Below are 22,767 nucleotides of genomic sequence, written 5' to 3' on the forward strand. Positions count from 1 at the left end.
CCAATGGGATCTTGGATCACCCAATGGGATCTTGGATTACCAAAAGGGATTCTGGATCACCCACTGGGATCTTGGATCACCCAATGGGATCCTGGAACACCCAGTGGGATCTTGGATCACCAACTGTGCCCCTGGATCACCCAGTGGGATCTTGGATCACCCAATGGGATCCTGGATCACCAAATAGGATTCTGGATCAGCAAATGTGACCCTGGATCACCCAATGGGATCCAGGATCATCCGATGGGATCCTGGATCACTCAGTGGGATCCTGGATCACCCAATGGGATCCTGGGTCACCCAATGGGATCTTGGATCATCCGATGGGATCCTGGATCACTCAGTGGGATCCTGGGTCACCCAATGGGATCTTGGATCACCCAATGGGATCTTGGATTACCAAAAGGGATTCTGGATCACCCACTGGGATCTTGGATCACCCAATGGGATCCTGGATCACCAAATGGGACCTTGGATCACCCAGTGGATCCTGGAACACCAAATGGACCCTGGATCACCAAATGGGATCTTGGATCACCAAATGTGACCCTGGATCACCCAATGGGATCCTGGATCACCCAATGGGATCCTGGATCACCCAATGGGATTCTGGATCAAATTCCAGCCTCAAGCCCTGCAGGGTTTTGGAGCTGAGGAGTGGAAATCCAGAGGGATGCAAAGATTTGGACACAGCCCAGAGGGTCCCATCCTCCATGGGACAACATTCCAGCCCTTGGGAAGGGTTGCAGCAGCTCCAGTGGCCAAACAGGGGGTTCTTAAAAGTCTCCTGCCCAGTTTGGGAACGCTGAGCTCGGATTTCCCTGGTTTGGGGTGGAAGGATTCCCCTCATCCCACAATATCCCACCTTCTGCTCCCTGTGACAATTCCCAGGGCAAGGAACGGCCTCTCCTGAGGTCGGTGTTGGACATCCAAGGTTTGAATTCCCTTCCTGCCAGGGCAGGATTTGGGATGTGGGGGCCGTTCCCACCCCATTAAATCCCGCCCCATAAATCCTCGTGGCTCCCTTATCGCCGCCGGGTTACGATCGCTCCCGGGTTTTCCAAAGGCTCCCGAGTTTTCCAAAGGCTCCCGGGTTTTCCAAAGGCTCCGGAGCTTTCCAAAGCTCCAGCCCTGACATTTCTCTCCCCCCAAACAGCCCCTCCCATTTTTCCCCGGAGCTGTTTAACCCCATTAAAGGGGTTTTATTGTTCCCGTTAAGAGGGACTCGTTATCCCGGGAGTTAATTAGTTTGTGAGCCCTCATTAAGAGTCATTTCCATTTGCTCCCTCCCGCAGAGGCGACTCCGGAGGAGGCAACAAATCCCCGGGAGCAGGAGCAGAGCCAAGGAATCCGCGGAGAATTCCCGGGTGAGGCAAAGTGACATTTAGGGAATCCAATTCCCGCCTGGGAAGGGGTTTTTTTGGGATGGAGGGACGTGGGGCTGAGCCAGCCGAGCTTAAAGCTGGGTTTAGGACTCGGCTTAAAGCAGGAAGGATTCCCCTCATCCCACAATATCCCACCTTCTCCTCCACTTGGCCGTTTTCCCTGGGCAGGAGAAGAGGATCCATCCCAAAATGGGAAAAAAAACAGGATTCAAAATTCAAGGATTGGTTCAAAATTCCGCTCCCGGGCCCTCGAGGCTTTTGGAGGTGTGGAGTGGAAATCCAGAGGGATCCAAAGGTTTGGTTTTCATCCCATCTGGATCCCACCAGGAAAATCCGCAGGGAGAGTCTTCTGGGCACTTCCCCAAATCCAAGCATTCCTCCTCCTCCCAGGATTCCGGGATTCATCCCCTCCTTGCAAAGGTCACAGGCACCACAGGGGTGGGTTATTCCCACCGAGAATGTGCTGCTGGATGCCCTCCTTGGTCCTAGTTTCCCCTTTTTCCTCTGCCAACCCCGTTTCTTTGGGATCAGGTGGGTTCCTAAAACAACCCCACACGTTTTTTTGGGAAAACAGGGCTGGCAGAGTGTGGTCTTTTCCCAATTCCACACATTTTCCTGGGAAAATGAGTCTGGCAGAGTGTGGCCTTTTCCCAGAACCAACTCCACATGTTTTCCTGGGAAAACAGGGTTGGCAGAGCGTGGCCTTTTCCCAACTCCACACATTTTCCTGGGAAAAAGAGACTGGCAGAGCGTGGCCTTTTCCCAACTCCACACATTTTCCCAGGAAAACAGGGCTGGCAGAGCGTGGCCTTTTCCCAATTCCACACATTTTCCTGGGAAAATGAGTCTGGCAGAGTGTGGCCTTTTCCCAGAACCAACTCCACAGGTTTTCCTGGGAAAACAGGGCTGGCAGAGTGTGGCCTTTTCCCAATTCCACACATTTTCCTGGGAAAACAAGGCTGGCAGAGCTTGGCCTTTTCCCAACTCCACACATTTTCCCAGGAAAACGGGGTTGGCAGAGAGCGTGGCCTTTTCCCAACTCCACAAATTTTCCCGGGAAAACGGGGCTGGCAGAGCCTTTTCCCACCTGGATCCAACACCTGAGTGGGATTTGGGGATGTCCTCCCACAGCCTCCTGCCTGCAGCCCATGGATGAGGGATCCTGCCAGGATTATTCCCTGCTCTGGTACTTCCACCCCGAGGCCAAGGCCTGCAGGCCCTTCCTTTTCGGGGGCTGCCGAGGGAACGGGAACCGCTTCCCATCCCGGCGGGAATGCGAGCGGCGCTGCGGAGCCTCGGCAAGTAAGGCAGCCCCTGGAGTCCTCCAGATCCAGCCAGGAGGGAGGGAAAAGCAGGAAAACCTGGATCACCGGCTGTGACCCTGGATCACCCAATGGATCTTGGATCACCCAATGGGATCCTGGATCACCCCGTGGGATCCTGGATCACCCAGTGGGATCCTGGATCACCCAATGGATCTTGGATCACCCAATGGGATCCTGGATCACCCCGTGGGATCCTGGATCACCCAGTGGGATCCTGGATCACCAAATGGATCTTGGAAAACCCCTCCATGGCCATCCCAACCATCCCACCTCTATTGCCTTGCCCTCACCGGGATTGGGAGAAGGCTCGGAATGCTGTCCCTGGTTTCCAAGGGTTTGTTCCCCTCCCATTCCCAGCTGGCTTTGACCCCCTTCCAGGAGCTCCTGGATGTCCCCTCCCTTGGGCTACTTCCAGAAAAGCAGGAAAACCCCTCCATGGCCATCCCAACTATCCCACTCCCATTGCCTTGCCCTCACCGGGATCCGGAGAAAGCTTGGAATGCTGTCCCTAATTTCCAAGGGTTTGTTCTGCTCCCATTCCCAGCTGGCTTTGATCCCTTTCCAGGAGCTCCTGGATGTCCCCTCCCTTGGGCCACTTCCAGAAAAGCAGGAAAACCCTCCATGGCCATCCCAACCATCCCACCTCTACTGCCTTCCCCTCACCGGGATCGGGAGAAGGCTCGGAGCGACGTCCCTAATTTCCAAGGGTTTGTTCCCTTCCCATTCCCAGCTGGCTTTGACCCCTTTCCAGGAGCTCCTGGACGTCCCCTCCCTTGGGCCACTTCTAGAAAAGCAGGAAAACCCCTCCATGGCCATCCCAACCATCCCACCCTCGGGATCGTTGCCCTAATTTCCAAGGGTTTGTTCCCTTCCCATTCCCAGTTGGCTTTGATCCCCTTCCAGGAGCTCCTGGATGTCCCCTCCCTTGGGCCACTTCCAGAAAAGCAGGAAAACCCTCCATGGCCATCCCAACCATCCCACCCTCAGGTGGTTGCCCTCACCGGGATCGGGAGAAGGCTCGGAGCAACATCCCTAATTTCCAAGGGTTTGTTCCCTTCCCATTCCCAGCTGGCTTTGACCCCCTTCCAGGAGCTCCTGGACGTCCTCTCCGTCAGGCCACTTCCAGAAAAGCTGGAAAACCCCTCCATGGCCATCCCAAACCATCCCACTCCCATTACCTTGGGGATCAGAAGAAGGCTCGGAGCGGCGTCCCTGATTTCCAAGGGTTTGTTCCCTTCCCATTCCCAGCTGGCTTTGACCCCTTTCCAGGAGCTCCTGGATGTCCCCTCCCTTGGGCCACTTCCACTGGTGGCCCTGTGGGTGACGAGGAGGGTCCAGCTGGGATGGGTTGTGCTTTCCGAGGGCAGGAATTCCAGGAATTCCTCTGGAATGCTCCATCCAACCACCTCCTTGGCATCTCCAGCCACCAAGGGCTCCAAACCTACTCCAGACCAGCTTGTGAGCAGCTCCAGCCTTGGGCTCCCACCTAATCCAAGTTTTCCATGGCAAAAACTTCCCTCCCGGAAGCGCGGCTGGGCTTCCGTTGCCGGATATCCGGGATTTGCGTGGATTTTCCTGGTCTCCAGGGGAAAAGGGCCCTGGCAGGGAGTCAGACTCTCCCCTGCCAAGCTTTGCTGGTTGAAACCAGCATTCCTAGAAAGATTTTCCTCCTGGGCCTGGAGACAATTCCTCTGGGAATCAGAATCCGGAAAAAAAACCCACATTTGTTTTCCGGAATACATTCCAAAAAAAATCCCCAGGGAGGTTCATCTGCTCTGGGTTTGGAGGCCAATTCAAAAAGAGGAATAAATCAGAGATGGAGATCTACAATTCCAGGAATTCCCGAATTTCTACGATTCCAGAAATTCCCGAAATTCCATTTCGCAGCTTTCCGGGAGCTCTTCGAGTAGGTTTTTAGGGCGGGCGCCTCTTAATCCTAAAAATCAACATCCCGGGAATGTTCTCATCCCCCTGGAATCTTCCCAAGGTGCAAAAAGGGGCTCTGGGCGGCCAAACATTCCCAATCTGGAAGGAATAAAGGCAGGGAAAATATTCCAGGAGCTCAGGAGCTCTCTGGGAAGGGCTGTGCTGGTCGGGAATTAGGGATTTGCTGTCCCGGAGGCTTGGGATCCATCCAGCCCAAGGCTTGGGATCATTCCATGGAAACCATTCCCAGTGCTTTCAATCCGGCACCGGGTAAGGAATGAACCTCTTCCTGGGGTTTTATCCCAGGGAATGACCCACTGTGGGATCGGGAAGCAGCTGGAGGTGCCTCCAGCACTGGGGATGGAGTGGGATTCATCCAATCCCACACGGACTGGGATTGATCCAATCCCAACAATCCGCGGGGTCGTTTCTCCAAGTGGTGCCGGGATCGGGATCCTCTCATCCATGTTTTCCTTCTGGCTGTTGGATGTGCTGGGACACGACCTGGCACAGGCGATCCCGGGGTGTCCTGAGCCAGCTTGGGAATTCCAAGAGGGATTCTGACATTCCCTTCTCCCTCTCTTCCCAAAACCAGGCAGAGGGAGCTGAGCAGCTGGAATTCCCTGGTTCAAATCCCAGGGAAACGGAGCCGGGAGAAGTTTCTCCAAAGGACAAACCTTTGGAGGGGAACAGGCAAGAGGTGTTGGGAAAACGGGAATTCTGAAGAGGGAATCCAGCGGGATGAGGGGAGGGAAACACCCCCCTGGTGGCTGAGGGAAGGGGGGGATGTCCAAAGGCTCCCGACTTCATCCCACGGGATTGGAAGGTGGGAAAAAAAAAACCACCCTGGAGTGTATTTTTGGAAAATAAAAGTGTGTTAACGCCGCGGAATTCCCGTTGGTTCGCCTGGGAAAAGGAAATCTTGGGAAAGACCCCAAGGAAAGGTGGGAATATCTGATTTCAGCCTGATCCTGACTTTGGGAAGTCCCTCCTCCTCCTCCTCCTCCTCCTCTTTCCCTCGATGGTTTTCCCTGGGCAGGAGAAGAGGATCCATCCCAAAAAAATGTGTGATGAGGGAAAAAAAAATCAGGATTCAAAAATTCGAGGATTGGTTCAAAATTCCAACCTCGAGTCCTGGAAGTTTTTTGGAGATGGGGGGTGGAAATCCAGTCAGAGGGATAAAAAGTGTTGGTGGCCACGTGGCCACAGCTCAGGGGGACACACCGGTCCCAGATGGGACAATATTCCATTGGGAATGTTGGGAAGGGACACAGCAGCTCCAGTGGCAAAGGGGTTACTGAATATTTAATTATATATATTATATATATAATAATATTATATGCTATTATATGTAATATATATTAAAATATATAATAATATTATATATATTATATAAAATATTGCATATTATTATATATGATAAAATCATATATAATAATATTATATAATATAAAAATATTTTACTTTATATATTATTATATATATTATTTTATGTATTATATTTCAGTATATATATTTATTATATATATTATACATAACATTATATATATTATATATGTTATATATTATTATATATTATATAATATATATTATATATATTTTATTATAAATAAGTATTATATTTTATATATTATATATTATATATATAATTATATACAATACATAAAATATATTGTTATATATAATAATATATAATATTACATAATTTATAATATTATTATATATAATATATTATATATTACAATACACATTATATAGCATAGTATATAATGGCATATATAATAATATTATATACTATCATATATTATATATATTATATATTAAAATATATAATATATATGTTGTATATAATTTATATATTTATATATTTATATATTATTTATATATTTTTAAATATTTTTATATTTATATATTTATGTATTATTTATATATTTGTTATATATAATATATAATGTACTATATATTATATATAACATTATATATATTATGTATATTATAATATATATGTTATTATATATTATAATATATATTATATATAACAGTATATAATATAATAAATATAATAGTATATAATATTATTATATATTATAATACATTGTTATATAATATACTATATATTATACATACTAGTAATAATTTATTATTATATATAATAAATAGTAATATACAATATACAATATGTATTATTATATTTAATATATAATACATATTATATATATTATGCATATATAATATATAATATATAATATATAATAAATAATATATAATATATAATATATAATATATAATATATAATATATAATATATAATATATAATAGTAACAAGGGCTTATTAAAACTTTTCCACACCGAGCTCAGATTTCCCTGCTTTTGGGGTCATCCCATTTCTCTGGTAGAATTCCCTTTATCCACAATATCCCAGGAGGATATTGGAGGAGGGAGATTTGGGGACTTTTATTCCCCTGGCAGGAAAAGCTTTTTTTTCCTTAAAAAAAAACCACCAAAACCAACCCAAAATCTGATTTTTCCTTGGTGAGGGAACTTTCCCGGGAATTCCGAGGGGTTGGGATGCCTGCAGAGCCCCCAGCCAGGCTGGGAACCTTCCAGAATTCCCATCTGGGCTGGTGGTGCAGCCCAGGAATCAACGGAGGGATTGGAATTCCAGAGACCATCCGGGGGGGCTGAAGAGTTTGGAACCATCCGGAAAAAACACATCATTCCTAAATTATACGGGAAAAATAACCAGTGTGGGTAGGAAAACAGGGAATGGCGGAGCCACAGCTGGAAAAGGGAATCGTGGCACGGCAAAGCAGCAGCTCCCAAGGGAATAAAGGGAATTAATTCCCATTTTTTTCCTTTCTGGAAAGACTTTAGGGATGAGAACAGGTTTGTGGGATGGAGCAAGGAATTGTCCACCTGGATGGAGCTGCTCCCAAGGGAACAAAGGGACTTAATTCCCATTTTTTTCCTTCTGGAAAGACTTTAGGAATGAGAGCAGGTTTTTGGGATGGAGCTGCTCCCAAGGGAACAAAGTGACTTAATTCCCATATTTTTCCTTTCTGGAAAGACTTCAGGAGTCAGAGCAGGTTTTTGGGATGGAGCTGCTCCCAAGGGAACAAAGGGACTTAATTCCCATTTCTTTCCTTGTGGAAAGACTTTAGGAATGAGAGCAGGTTTGGGGGATGGAGCAAGGAATTGTCCACCTGGATGGAGCTGCTCCCAAGGGAACAGTGATGACTTAATTCCCATTTCTTTCTTTTGGGAAAGACTTTAGGAGCGAGAGCAGGTTTGGGAATTAAGTCCCTTTGTTCCCTTGGGAGGAACTCCATCCCACAAACCTGCTCTCGATCCTAAAGTCTTTCCAGAAAGAAAAAATTGGGAATTAAGTCACTTTGTTCCCTTGGGAGCAGCTCCATCCAGGTGGACAATTCCTTGCTCCATCCCACAAACCTGTTCTCATTCCCAAAGTCTTTCCAGAAAGAAAAAAAAATGGGAATTAAGTCCCTTTGTTCCCTTGGAAGCAGCTCCATCCCAAAAACCCGTTCTCACTCCCAAAGCCTTTCCAGAAAGAAAAAAAAATGGGAATTAAGTCCCTTTGTTCCCTTGGGAGCAGCTCCATCCAGGTGCACAATTCCTTGCTCCATCCCAAAAACCCGTGCTCTTTCCTAAAGTCTTTCCAAAAGGAAAAAAAATGGGATTTAAGTCACTTTGTTTTCTTGGGAGTAGCTCCATCCCAAAAACCTGCTCTCACTCCCAAAGTCTTTCCAGAAATGAAAACAATGGGAATTGAGTCACTTTGTTCCCTTGGGAGCAGCTCCATCCCACAAACCTGCTCGCACTCCCAAAGTCTTTCCAGAAAGAAAAAATTGGGAATTAAGTCACTTTATTCCCCAAGGAGCAGCTCCATCCCAAAAACCCGTTCTCATTCCTAAAGTCTTTCCAAAAGGAAAAAAAATGGGATTTAAGTCACTTTGTTTTCTTGGAAGCAGCTCCATCCCAAAAACCCGTTCTCATTCCTAAAGTCTTTCCAGAAATGAATAAATGGGAATTAAGTACCTTTGTTCCCTTGGGAGCAGCTCCATCCAGGTGGACAATTCCTTGCTCCATCCCCCAAACCTGCTCCCACTCCCAAAGTCTTTCCAGAAAGAAAGAAAAAAATGGGAATTAAGTCCCTTTGTTCCCTTGGGAGCAGCTCCATCCCACAAACCTGCTCTCATTCCTAAAGTCTTTCCAGAAGGAAAAAAAATGGGATTTAAGTCACTTTGTTCCCTTGGGAGCAGCTCCATCCCATAAACCTGCTCCCGCTCCTAAAGTCTTTCCAAAAGGAAAAAAAGGGAATTAAGTCACTTTGTTCCCTTGGGAGCAGCTCCATCCAGGTGGACAATTCCTTGCTCCATCCCCCAAACCTGCTCGCACTCCCAAAGTCTTTCCAGAAAGAAAGAAAAAAAATGGGATTTAAGTCCCTTTGTTCCCTTGGGAGCAGCTGCATCCCACAAACCTGCTCTCATTCCTAAAGTCTTTCCAGAAATGAAAAAAAATGGGAATTAAGTCACTTTGTTCCCTTGGGAGCAGCTCCATCCCAAAAACCTGTTCTCACTCCCAAAGTCTTTCCAGAAGGAAAAAAATGGGATTTAATTCCCTTTATTCCCTTGGGAGCAGCTCCATCCAGGTGCACAATCCCTTGCTCCATCCCCCAAACCCGCTCTCGGAATTTCCCGCCCGCGCTCCGGGAGCTCTGCCGGGAATTCCAGAACTGGATTATTTTGAATCCCTCGGAGCCCTCGAACGTTCCCGGGGGATTTTTCCCTCCCCAATAATTCCGGGAAGGGCCCCTCGGGAACGGTTTCCTTGGAAATGGCCCATCCGGCTAATCGGGTTTCCCGCCGGGATTGGATTTGTGGGCTCGGGGGAGGGACGATTATCCCGCTTTTCCAGGCTCCGGGAGTCAGGGAATTCCGGGATAGGGCAGGGGTTGGAAGCTTGGGAAGCAGGGAAAGGAGGGATGGGGGAAAAGTGGGGGGTTATCTGGGAAAATTCAGGGTTTATCTGGGAAAATTGGGGTTTAAAATATGAAAATTGGGGGTTATTTGTGAAAATTGAGGTTTTATCTGGGAAAATTGGGGTTTAAAATAAGAAATTTGGGGTTTATTTGTGAAAATTGGGGGTTTAAATGTGAAAATTATGGTTTTAAATATGAAAATTGGGGTTTTATTGGGGAAAATTTGGGGTTTATTTGGGAAAATTGGGGGTTTCGGTGTGAAAATTGGGGGGGTTATGGGAAAATTGGGGTTTATTTGAGAAAATTGGGGGTTTAGGTGTGAAAATTGGGGGTTTATTTGTGAAAATTGGGGGTTATTTGTGAAAATTGGGGGTTTATTTGGGAAAATTTGGATTTATTTGTGAAAATTGAGGTTTTAGGTGTGAAAATTGGGATTTATTTGTGAAAATTGGGGTTTATCTGTGAAAATTTGGGGGTTTATCAGTGAAAATTGGGGGTTTAAATATGAAAATTTGGGTTTTATTAGTGAAAATTGGGGGTTTATCTCTGAAAATTTGGGGGTTATTTGTGAAAATTGGGGGTTTAGGTGTGAAAATTGGGATTTATTTGTGAAATTTGGGGGTTTACCCAGGAAAATTGGGGGTTTATTTGGGAAAATTTGGGATTTATCTGCAAAAATTGGGGGTTTAGGTATGAAAATTGGGGTTTGTCTGTGAAAATTGGGGGCTTAGGTGTGAAAATTGGGGTTTTAAATATGAAAATTTGGGTTTTATTAGTGAAAATTGGGGGTTTATCTCTGAAAATTTGGGGGTTATTTGTGAAAATTGGGGGGTTAGGTGTGAAAATTGGGGTTTTCTTTGTGAAAATTGTAGTTTTATTTGTGAAAATTTGGGGTTTATTTGTGAAAATGGGTGTTTAAAATATGAAAATTGGGGTTTATTTGTGAAAATTGGGGGGTTATCTGTGAAAATTGGGGTTTTAAATATGAAAATTTGGGGTTTAAATGTGAAAATTGAGGTTTTAAATACGAAAATTGGGGTTTATCTGTAAAAAATTGGGGGTTTACTTGTGACAACTGGGGTTTCATCTGTGAAAATATGGTATTTTAAATATGAAAATTGGGGATTATTTGTGAAAATTGGGGGTTTATTTGGGAAACTTTGGGATTTAGGTGTGAAAATTGGGGTTTTCTTGGGGAAAATTTGGGTTTATTTGTGAAAATTGAGGTTTTAGGTGTGAAAATTGGGGTTTTCTTTGTGAAAATTGGGGTTTATTTGTGAAAATGGGTGTTTAAAATATGAAAATTGGGGTTTATTTGTGAAAATTGGGGGGTTATCTGTGAAAATTGGGGTTTTAAATATGAAAATTTGGGGTTTAAATGTGAAAATTGGGGGTTATTTGGGAAAATTGGGGGTTTATTTGTGAAAATTGGGGGGTTAGGTGTGAAAATTGGGGTTTATTTGTGAAAATTGGGGATTTATCTGTGAAAATTTGGGGTTTATTTGTGAAAATTAGGGGGTTAGGTGTGAAAATTGTTTTTTTTCTGTGAAAATTGGGGTTTATTTGAGAAAATTGGCTTTATTTGTGAAAATTGGGGGTTTATTTGTGAAAATTGGGGGTTTATTTGTGAAAATTGGGGTTTTAAATATGAAAATTGGGGTTTATCTTTAAAAAATTGGAGGTTTATTTGTGAAAATTTGGGAGTTAGTTGTGAAAATTCAGGGTTTAAATATGAAAATTGGGGTTCATTTGTGAAAATTGGGGTTTAAAATATGAAAATTTGGGGGTTATCTGTGAAAACTGGGGGTTTATTTGTGAAAATTTTGGGATTTATTTGTGACAATTGGGGTTTCATCTGTGAAAACGGTATTTTAAATATGAAAATTGGGGATTATTTGTGAAAATTGGGGGTTTATCTGTGAAAATTGGGGTTTATCTGTGAAAATTTGGGGTTTTTTTGTGAAAATTGTAGTTTTATTTGTGAAAATTTGGGATTTTTCCTGTGAAAATTTGGGGGTTAGGTGTGAAAATTGGGGTTTAAATATGAAAATTGGGGTTTATCTGTAAAAAACTGGGGGTTTACTTGCGAAAATTGGGGTTTTATTTGGGAAAATTTGGGTTTTATTTGTGAAAATTGGGGATTTAGGTTTGAAAATTGGGGTTTATTGATGAAAATTGGGGTTTATTGGTGAAAATTGGGGATTTAGGTGTTAAAATTGGGGGGTTTTTGTGAAAATTGGGGTTTATTTGTGAAAATTGGGGGTTATCTGTGAAAATTTAGGGTTTTAACTGGGAAAATTGGGGTTTTACCAAATCTGGGGGTTTCCCATCAAAGCAGCTCTGCAAATCCTCCTGGAGTTTGGTGAGCAAAAGGAGATTTGGGAACTCAAGCCCATTTCCTGTATTCCATATAGTAATATACGGATATGTAATATATATAAAATATAGATAATAAATATAATACATTCAATACAAAATTTTATACTTATAATTATATATATTATCTAAATAATTATATATATTATCTATATAATTATATATATTTTTATATTTTTATATATTTATATATAAATATATATGATTATATATAAATATATAAATTTATATAAATATATATCATTATATATAGATATAAAATATATAGAAATATGTATTTAATATATTTATACATATTAAATATATTTATAATATAAAGAATACATATATAGTATATAATACATTAATATATTATTATATTCCGCATATTAATATATTTATATATAAAAATATCTAGAATATATAGACATAAATTCATATATACACACACATATGAAGATATAGAATATATTTACACATATATATAAATATATACACAAACATAAATGAATATATTGAATATATTTAGACACAAACATGGATATATTTTCTGGGACCCCAAACTGGGACCCCAAAGTGGAACTGGGACCCCAAACTGGGAGGATTCTGGGACCCCAAAATGGGACCCCAAAGTGGAACTGGGACCCCAAACTGGGAGGATTCTGGGACCCCAAAATGGGACCCCAAACTGGTACTGGGACCCCAAACTGGGAGGTTCCTGGGACCAGAGTTCTACTGGGACCCCAAACTGGGACCCCAGAGTGTTACTGGGATCACAAACTGGTACTGGGACCCTAAACTGGGAGATTTCTGGGACCCCAAAGTGGGAGGTTTCTGGAACCAGAGTTCTACTGGGAACCCAAACTGGGACCCCAAATTGGGACCCCAGAGTGTTACTGGGACCCCAAACTGGGAGGTTTCTGGGATCAGACTGGTACTGGGACCCCAAACTGGGACCCCAAACTGGGACCCCAAACTGGTACTGGGACCCCAAACTGGGAGGCTTCTGGAACGCCAAACTGGTACTGGGACCCCAAACTGGGAGGTTTTTGGGACCCCAGAGTGTTACTGGGACCCCAAACTGGTACTGGGACCCTAAACTGGGAGATTTCTAGGACCCCAAACTGGGAGGTTTCTGGGACCAGAGTTCTGCTGAGACACCAAACTGGGAGGTTTTTGGGACCCCAGAGTGTTACTGGGACCCCAAACTGGGAGGTTTCTGGGACCCCAAACTGGGAGGTTTTGGGATCAAACTGGTACTGGGACCCCAAACTGGGGGGATTCTGCAACCCCAGAGTGTTACTGGGACCCCAAGCTGGGACACCAAACTGGGACACCAAACTGGGACCCCAGAGTGTTACTGGGACCCCAAACTGGGAGGTTTCTGGGACCCCACACTGGGAGGTTTCTGGGACCAGAGTTCTACTGGGACCCCAAACTGGGAGGTTCCTGGGACTACAAACTGGGAGGTTTCTGGAACCCCAAACTGGTACTGGGATCCCAAACTGGGAGGTTTCTAGGACTCCAAAATGAGACCCCAAAGTGGGACTGGGACCCCAAACTGGGAGGTCTCTGGGACTCCAAACTGGGAGGTTCCTGGGAGCCCAAACTGGGAGGTTTTGGGATGAAACTGGTACTGGGACCCCAAACTGGGAGGATTCTGGGACCAGAGTTCTACTGGGATCCCAAACTGGGACCCCAAAGTGGTACTGGGACGCCAAACTGGGAGGTTTCTGGGACCCCAAACTGGGAGGTTTCTGGGACCAGAGTTCTACTGGGATCCCAAACTGGGACCCCAAACTGGGACCCCAGAGTGTTACTGGGACCCCAAACTGGGAGGCTTCTGGGACCCCACACTGGGAGGTTCCTGGGACCAGAGTTCTACTGGGATCCCAAACTGGTACTGGGAACCCAAACTGGAAGGTTCCTGGGACTCTAAACTGGGAGGTTTCTGCGACCCCAAACTGGGACGTTCCTTGACCCCAAACTGGTCCTGGGACCCCAAACTGGAAGGTTCCTGGGACTCCAAACTGGAAGGTTTCTGCAACCCCAAACTGGTCCTGGGACCCCAAACTGGGAGGTTTCTGGGACCAGAGTTCTACTGGGATCCCAAACTGGGACCCCAGAGTGTTACTGGGACACCAAACTGGGAGGTTTCTGGGACCAGAGTTCTACTGGGATCCCAAACTGGGACCCCAGAGTGTTACTGGGACACCAAACTGGGAGGTTTCTGGGACCCCAGACTGGGAGGTTTCTGGGACCAGAGTTCTACTGGGATCTCAAACTGGGACCCCCAAACTGGGACCCCAAACTGGGAGGTTTCTGGGACCAGAGTTCTACTGGGATCCCAAACTGGGACCCCAAACTGGGACACCAAACTTGGACCCCAGAGTGTTACTGGGACCCCAAACTGGGACCCCAAACTGGGAGCAGACAGACGGACAGGTCAGAGCAGGGCCCCTCTGTGGGGTTTGAGCCACCACCTGGTGCCAAACCCCTTGGACTAAACCCCCGGAAAAGCGGGACCAACGCGGCGAGCGGAGGCCGAGCCCCCTCCCCCCTTCTCCTCGGCGTCCTAATTCGATTTAATAATTCAATTTAAACCCATTTCGAGCTTTTAAAACCGAACCCTCCCCGCCCCGAGCGCGGCCGTGCGTGATCCTGCTGACGACAACCCCCCGATTTGGGGGGCTCAGACGTCTTTTCCCCCCTCCCTTTCCCCTGTTTTTCCCCTATTTTTTTTTCCCCCCCTGGATGCGGGAGAGGCTCCGTGACGTCCCTCCTGCCCCCCGTGATGTCACCCCGACGAAAAAACTCAGGAATTACGACTCCCAACCCCGTGATCCCAGGTTTTTTTTATATTTATTTATATATATATGGACGCAGGGAAAGGGGGGAAAGCGTTTCCAAGGAGAGGGAAAACTATCCCAGCCCTCGGAAAGGGGATCATAAAACCCGAATCCCAGGGAACAGGAGTCGAGGGGAAAAAAAAAAGGAGGGGGGAAAAAGCACCTGATGCCTCTTTCCCGGGAGTGAGACGGCGGCGAGTCCTTCCCATCCCGACAGGAAAAGCAGGTGAGTTCCTGGGATTTCATTCCTTAAACTGCTCCGGATTTACTGGGAATGTTTCGGGGCTTCCCTTTGGGAGAGAAGCTTCCAGGTTTCCCTGGGAAAAAAAAGTAGGGAAAGGAAAGGCAGGATGTTAAAATGATATTAAAATATTCCCCCTTGGAGATATTAAAATATTCCCCTCAAGTCCTTCCCATCCCTTGGATTTCATTCCTTAACCTGCTCCGGATTTATTGGGATGTTTCGGGGCTTCCCTTTGGGAGAGAAGCTTCCAGGTTTCCCTGGGGAAAAAAGCAGGGAAGGGAAGTTCAGGACATTAAAATGATGTTAAAATGATATTAAAATATTCCCCTCAAGTCCTCCCCATCCCTTGGATTTCATTCCTTAACCTGTTCTGGATTTATTGGGATGTTTTGGGGCTTCCCTTTGGGAGAGAAGCTTCCAGGTTTCCCAGAAAAGCTGGGAAGGGAAAGGAAGTTTGGGATGTTAAAATGATATTAAAATATTCCCCTCAAGTCCTTCCCATCCCTTGGATTTCATTCCTTAAACTGCTCTGGATTTATTGGGAATGTTTTGGTGCTTCTGTCTGGGAGAGAAGCTTCCAGGTTTCCCTGGGAAAAAAAAGAGCATCAGGGAAGGGAAGGGGAAAAATAAAGAAGCAGGGAAGGGAAGTTTGGGATGTTAAAAGGATATTAAAATATTCCCTTCAGGTTCTTCCCATCCCAATAGGACAAGCAGGTGAGTTCCTGGGATTTCATTCCTTAAACTGCTCCGGATTTATTGGGAATGTTTCGGGGCTTCCCTTTGGGAGAGAAGCTTCCAGGTTTCCCTGGGGAAAAAAAAGCAGGGAAGGGAAGTTCAGGATGTTAAAATGATATTAAAATATTCCCCTCAAGTCCTTCCCATCCCTTGGATTTCATTCCTTAACCTGCTCTGGATTTCTTGGGAATATTTCGGGGCTTCCCTTTGGGAGAGAAGCTTCCAGGTTTCCCTGGGAAGAAAAAAAAGCAGCAGGGAAGGGAAGGGGAAAAATAAAGAAGAAGGGAAGGGAAGTTTGGGATGTTAAAAGGATATTAAAATATTCCCTTCAGGTTCTTCCCATCCCAATAGGACAACCCAGGTGAGTTCCTGGGATTTCATTCCTTAAACTGCTCCGGATTTATTGGGATGTTTTGGGGCTTCCCTTTGGGAGAGAAGCTTCCAGGTTTCCCTGGCAAAAAGAAAAGCTGGGAAGGGAAAGGAAGTGTTAAAAGGATATTAAAATATTCCCCCTTGGAGATACTAAAATATTCCCTTCAAGTCCTCCCCATCCCTTGGATTTCATTCCTTAACCTGCTCCGGATTTATTGGGAATGTTTTGGGGCTTCCCTTTGGGAGAGAAGCTTCCAGGTTTCCCTGGGAAGAAAAAAAAGCAGCAGGGAAGGGAAGGGGAAAAATAAAGAAGGAAGGGAAGGTTTGGGAAGGTTTGGGAAGGGAAAAGGGAAAAGGGAAGGGAAAAAGGGAAGGGAAAAAGGGAAGGGAAAAAGGGAAGGGAAAAAGGGAAGGGAAAAAGGGAAGGGAAAAAGGGAAGGGAAAAAGGGAAGGGAAAAAGGGAAGGGAAAAAGGGAAGGGAAAAAGGGAAGGGAAAAAGGGAAGGGAAAAAGGGAAGGGAAGTTCAGGACGATAAAAAGATTTATTAAAAGATTCCCCCTTGGATATTTCCTGGCATCAAGATGTTAAAATATCCCGAGCAAAGGAATGGGGAATTTTTATTTTTAAATTATTCCAGGGATTTTTTTCGGAGGCCCGAGAAACGTGGGAAGGGTTTGGAAAAGCCCCGAGGGGGAAAAGAGGGAGAAGAAAAATCATTTTTGTCGCTAAAGGGGTGGGGGGGGGAGAGATTCCAGCTGGAATTTTTAGGGAGAGACTCGTCAGGGAAGAGAGACTTTCAAAAGTCCACGGGAATGATTTTTTTTATTCCAGACTTACTTTTTCCCCGGGAAAAAAAAAACCAGCTCCATCCAGCGGCTCCAACCGGTAAATCCCTCCCGCTTCGCCGGGAACAGGTTGGATTTCTCTCCTTTCAAGCCCAGATGCCATTCCCGTAAAATTCCCGCCGCTGTCCCAGCAAATTCCCACCGGCAGGAGCGGGAAAAGCTCCCCCCGGGTCGCGGCGGGATTAAAATCCACCGCGGGGAGGGAGGAATATTCTTAATTTTCTTCTTTCCCAGCTTTTTTGGGGTTTTTTTTTGGAGCAGGGAGGAAATCCCGACTCCAGCTTTTTTCCCCCCACTCCATAAAAACTTGGGGGGGGGGCAAAAATAACCCCCCGAAATCCAAAATATCGGCGGCCAAACGCTGCTTTTCCCTTATTTTTTTTTTTTTTTAATTTATTTTGCCCCTTTTTTTTGCCGGGATTTCCGGGAAAGCAGGAGCTGGGTGTGGATGGGTTTGTAGTTTTTTTCCCTGCTCAGCCGAGATTCCCAACGATTGGAAAAGCCCCAGGAAGCGCAGGGACGAGCCACAGGTTTCAGCCGGGGGAGAGGAGAGGGAGGAGAAGCTCAGAAGCTCTTCCAGAAGCTGTTCCAGCTTCCCGGCATTCCCATTCCCGGCATTCCCAGGACAGCGGGGCTGCGGGGGTGGGGGGGGGAGGTGGAAAAATCGGCAATTCCTAAATTTCCCCTGGGAAAAAGGAGCAATCCCTAAAATTCCCTGCCCCGAGGAATTTGCCAGACTTACTTTTTTTTCCTGATTTATTTTTCTTTTTTCCTGATTTATTTTTCTTTTTTTTCCTGATTTATTTTTCTTTTTTCCTGATTTATTTTTCTTTTTTCCTGATTTATTTTTCTTTTTTTCCTGATTTATTTTTCTTTTTTCCCTGATTTATTTTTCTTTTTTTCCTGATTTATTTTTCTTTTTTTCCTGACGGGAAATCCCATCCCGAGCTCGAGGAGGAGGAGGAGGAGGAGGAGGGAGACGCTTCCCTTGGGAATGAAAATAAAAACAAAACAAACCAGCCGGGAATGGGGCAGGTTTTGGGGTGGGGAAAAAAGGATTTTTGGCGGGGAAAACCAATTCCCGGGATGTTCTGATTGTCTCCAAAATCCCAAAAATCTGATTTGGGGTTCAAGGGAGGAGGGTTTGAGGTCCTGGGAAGGGTTTTCCTGCCCCATCCCGAATTTTCCAGCTCTGTTGGTGCTTCCCGGGTGGATCCAGGCGGGTTTTCCGGGATGCAGGGAAGGGTTGGAGGGGTTGGATGTTGCCCGAGGAGCTCTGGGGTTTTTTTTGGGGGGAGGAAGGAAAGTGGGAATGGAGTAAATCCCTCAAATCCTGCCGGTTTGAGCCGCCCCAAATCGCTGCCCTCGAGGGGGGAGAGAGGGCAGAATTCAGGGAATAAACCTGCCCAAAATTCCCCCTTTCCATGGACAGTAGAGGGCAGAATTCAGGGAATAAATCTGCCCAGAATTCCCACTCTGAGGGACAGGAAAGGGCAGAATTCAGGGAATAAACCTGCCCAAAATTCCCAATCTGAGGGACAGCAAGGGGCAGAATTCAGGGAATAAACCTGCCCTGATCCTACTGCCCAAGACATGGCAAAGGGTGGAATTAAGGGGATAAACCTGCCCAAATTTCCCCCTCCATGGACAGCAGAGGGCAGAGTTTTAAGGGGATAAACCTGCCCTGATCCTACTCCTTCAAGACATGGAAAAGGGTGGAGTTAAGGGAATAAAACTGCCCCAAATTCCCACTCGGAGGGAAAACAATGGACAGAATTAAGGGGATAAACCTGCCCTGATTCCACCCTCCAAGACATGGCAAAGGGTGGAATTAAGGGGATTAAACTGCCCAAAATTCCTCCCTTTCATGGACAGCAGAGAGCAGAGTTAAGGAGATAAATCTGTCCTGATCCTACTCCTTCAAGACATGGAAAAGGGTGGAGTTAAGGGGATAAACCTGCCCAAAATTCCCAATCTGAGGGACAACAAAGGGCAGAGTTAAGGGGATAAACCTGCCCTGATCCTACTGCCCAAGACATGGCAAAGGGTGGAATTAAGGGGATAAACCCCAAACCCCCCCTAGGACTCCTAATCCCCCCCCTCAAGGGACGCCCTAAGACCCCCCGGGACACCCCTAGGACTGCCCAAGACCCCCCAGGATCCCCTGGGACCCCCCAATGTCCCCCTCCCATCCCGAGACCCCCCCCCGGGACCCTCCAACCCTCCCAACTCTCCTGGGACCCCCGGGACCTCCCTGGGACCCCCCCCAGTATTCCCCCCCCATCCCAGGACCCCCCAAAACCCCCCAGTGTCCCCCACACACACACCGAGACCCTCCCAGGACCCTCAACCCCCCAAACTCTCCTGGGACCCCCCCGGGACCCCCCAGTATTCCCCCCCCCCATCCTGGGACCCCCCCGGGATCCCCCAATGTCCCCCCCCAATCCCGGGACCTCCCCGGGACCCCCTAATGTCTCCCCCATCCCGGAACCCCCCCGGGACCCCCCAGTATTCCCCCCATCCCGGGGCCCCCCCGAGACCCCCCCAATGTCCCCTCCTATCCCGGGACCCCCCAACGTCCCCCGTCCATCCCGCTACCCCCCCGGGACCCCCCAATGTCCCCCCTCCCATCCCGGGACCCCCCCAGGACCCCCCAATGTCCCCCCCCATCCTGGCACCCCCCCGGGACCCCCCAATGTCCCCCTCCTATCCCGGGACCCCCCAATGTCCTCCCTCCATCCCGGGACGCCCCCGGGACCCCCCAATGCCCCCCCCCATCCCGGGACCCCCCCGGGACCCCCCAATGTCCCCCCCCCCCATCCTGAAACCCCCCAATGTCCCCCCTCCATCCCGGGACCCCCCCGGGACCCCCCCAATGTCCCCCGTCCATCCCGGGACCCCCCCGGGACCCCCCAATGTCCCCCCCCCATCCCGGGACCCCCCGAGACCCCCCCAGTGTGTCCCCCCCCCCATCCTGGGACTCATCCGGGACCCCCCCAATGTCCCTCCTCATCCCGGGATCCCCCCGGGACCCCCCAATGTCCCCCCCCATCCCGGGACCCCCCCGAGACCCCCCCATGTCCCTCCTCCATCCCGGGGCCCCCCGGGACCTCCCCCCAGTATCCCCCCTCCATCCCAGGACCGCCTCGGGACCCCCAGATGTCCCCCCCCATCCCGGGACCCCCCAAAAGGCCCCCCTAAGCCCCCCCCGGGACCCCCCAAATCCCGGGAATTGCCGCGCCGCGTCTTTGCCGCAAGATGGGGCCCGAAGATCGGGGAATGGCAGCCAGGATCGGGAATTCCAGGGCCAGTTTTCCCATCCCGGACCCCCAGCAGGAGATGACTCGTGGGATTCCAGGGATTTCTGAGCCTCAGACACCCCTTAAAGCAGACCCCAAAGCAGCTCAGACCCCAAAGCAGCTCCTTGGAGGAGGAGGAGACCCCAAGGCAGCTCATTCCCACCTCTCCTAACCTTGGGATGGGACCTGGGAGATGAAACTTGGGATGGGAGCTCAGGGAATGGGGGAGGACGAGCAGAGGGTGGATCCCTGCCCCAAATCCCGTGGGAAGCTCCCGTCCCTGGGTGGAGACCTGGGAGGTGAATCCTGGGATGGGAGTTCAGGGCATGGGAGAGGACAAGCCTCTAGAGGATGGATCCTTATCTCAGATCCCATAGGAAGCTCCTGTCCCTGGGTGGAGACCTGGGAGTTGAATCCTGGGATGCAAGTTCAGGGAATGGGAGAGGACGAGCCTCTAGAGGATGGATCCTTGTCTCAGATCCCATGGGAAGCTCCTGTCCCTGGGTGGAGACCTCGGAGTTTAAGGGAGTTTAGGGAATGAGGGAGGACGAGCAGAGGGTGGATCTCAGCCCCAAATCCCGTGGGAAGCTCCTGTCCCTGGGTGGAGACCTGGGAGGTGAATCCTGGGATGGGAGTTTAGGGAACGAGGGAGGACAAGCAGAGAGTGGATCCTTGTCTCAGATCCCGTGGGAAGCTCCCGTCCCTGGGAGCTGAACCCTGGGATGGGAGTTTAGGGAATGAGGGATGGTTCTGTGCCCCATATCCCGCGGGAATCTCACATTCCCGGGTGTCTCCCCCGCTCCAGGATGTCCCAGCCCAGGCTGCTGCTGCTCCTGACCCTGCTCTGTGCCCGGCCCAGCCGCGCCCTCGGCCCCTACGACGCCGCCTCCTCCCTCCTCAGCTGCCTCCACTCCGCCCTGGCCCAAATCCAGGAGGACACCCCCCAGGAAAACTCCGTCCTGGACAAGCGCGGCAGCGGCTTCGACCTCCTCCCGCCGGCCCGGGAGGCGTCGGAGGAGCGGGAACGGGAACGGGAACGGGAACGTGGCGGAGACGCGGAGGAGGAGCTCGGGAAAAGGACATTCCCGGGGGAAGGGCGCTACAAAGCGGCGGCCCGGGGGCAGGCCAAGGGCAAGGCGGCCCCCAAGAACCGGGCCAAGGTCACGCTGTCCCTGGACGTGCCCACCAACATCATGAACATCCTCTTCGACATCGCCAAGGCCAAGAACTTGCGGGCCAAGGCGGCCGCCAACGCCCACCTGATGGCCCAGATCGGCCGCAGGAAGTGACCCCGGGGGGGGTCGGGGGGGGTCTGTGGGGTCCCCACGGGGGACTGGTGGCCACGGGGTGGGTGGTTCTGACCACCCCGGTTTCATATCTCCTCCTCCTCCTCCTCCTCCTCGTCCTCCTCGTCCCGCCCTCCCCGATCTCCGGCGATCCCGGACATTTCCACGCGCTCCAGGGAAGAGGCTCCGGCCCACGAGGGACGTGTCACCCCCCTCCCCTCCCCGGGAAGGGTCCTGATTAAAGCTGCGGTCTCTTGGCTTTCCAGGGGGTTCTCCCACCAGTTTGTTCTCCCACTGATTTGTTCTCCCATCAATTTGTTCTCCCATCAATTTGTTCTCCCATCTCCTGCTCCTGGTGCTTCGTCGGGTCCGTGTGGGCCTGTAGGGTTTCCAAAGCCTCGTGGCCTCATCCCCACCACGGTCCAGACCCTTCTCCTTCCTAATTCCACAAATCCCCACCATGGTCCAGACCCTTCTCCCTCCCAAATCCACAAATCCCCACCACCATCCAGACCCTTCTGCCTCCAAGTTCCCCAAATCCCTATACATGAAAATTGTGTCCCTGCACACAATTCCCTGGGAAAGGAAAGAGAGATTTCCTAATTTCTCCTCCTGGGAATTCCCCGTGGTTTAAGGTTGTTTTTCATCCACTCCAGGGCCTGGAAGGTTTCCAAAGCCTCATGGTCTCATCCCCACCACAGTCCAGACCCTTCTCCCTCCTAATTCCACAAATCCCGAACACCATCCAGACCCTTCTCCCTCCTAATTCCACAAATCCCCACACATGAGTTGTCCCTGCACACAATTCCCTGGGAAGGGAAAAGCAGGACTGGCCAGAAAACCTCAGGAGGGATTTCCCAGTTTTTCATCACAGAGATTCCCTGTGGTTTAAGGTTGTTTTGCATCCACTCCAGGGCCTGGAGGGTTTCCAAAACCTCATGGTCTCATCCCCACCACAGTCCAGACCCTTCTCCCTCCTAATTCCACAGATCCCAAACACTATCCAGACCCTTCTCCCTCCTAATTCCACAAATCCCCACACATGAGTTGTCCCTGCACACAATTCCCTGGGAAGGGAAAAGCAGGACTGGTCAGGAAACCTCAGGAGGGATTTCCCAGTTTTTCATCACAGAGATTCCCTGGGGTT

At 48.5% G+C, this 22,767-nt stretch overlaps 2 protein-coding genes across 5 annotated transcripts in view; both read left to right on the plus strand.

The window, feature by feature from the left end:
- LOC127462239 (collagen alpha-1(VII) chain-like) overlaps nucleotides 1-5,302 on the plus strand; it is a 142,766-nt gene extending 137,464 nt beyond the window's left edge. The window contains exons 82-84 of the mRNA XM_051770693.1: nucleotides 1,296-1,367; nucleotides 2,517-2,687; nucleotides 5,232-5,302. Of these exons, the coding sequence (XP_051626653.1) occupies nucleotides 1,296-1,367; nucleotides 2,517-2,687; nucleotides 5,232-5,245 (257 nt within the window). The 3' untranslated portion in view covers nucleotides 5,246-5,302. The remainder of the gene's footprint in view (nucleotides 1-1,295; nucleotides 1,368-2,516; nucleotides 2,688-5,231) is intronic.
- A 9,542-nt stretch (nucleotides 5,303-14,844) lies between these two features.
- On the plus strand, nucleotides 14,845-22,169 carry UCN3 (urocortin 3). Of its 4 annotated transcripts, XM_051770689.1 has the most exons (3): nucleotides 14,845-15,065; nucleotides 15,770-15,797; nucleotides 21,140-22,169. In XM_051770689.1, exons 1-3 carry the CDS (start codon nucleotides 14,867-14,869, stop codon nucleotides 21,621-21,623), a joined length of 711 nt encoding a protein of 236 aa, XP_051626649.1. In that variant the 5' UTR covers nucleotides 14,845-14,866; the 3' UTR covers nucleotides 21,624-22,169. The 4 variants fall into 4 exon arrangements, with proteins under 4 accessions (XP_051626649.1, XP_051626652.1, XP_051626650.1 ...); XM_051770692.1 differs by lacking the exon at nucleotides 15,770-15,797; XM_051770690.1 differs by lacking the exons at nucleotides 14,845-15,065; nucleotides 15,770-15,797 and adding an exon at nucleotides 20,500-20,633 and having other exon boundaries at nucleotides 20,854-22,169.
- The last annotated feature ends 598 nt before the right edge of the window (nucleotides 22,170-22,767 follow it).

The sequence above is a fragment of the Manacus candei genome, unplaced genomic scaffold (assembly GCF_025592945.1).
Source record: "Manacus candei isolate 608988 ecotype Guabito, Panama unplaced genomic scaffold, ASM2559294v1 h1tg000123l, whole genome shotgun sequence".
In the NCBI taxonomy this organism is placed as follows: Eukaryota; Metazoa; Chordata; class Aves; order Passeriformes; family Pipridae; genus Manacus; species Manacus candei.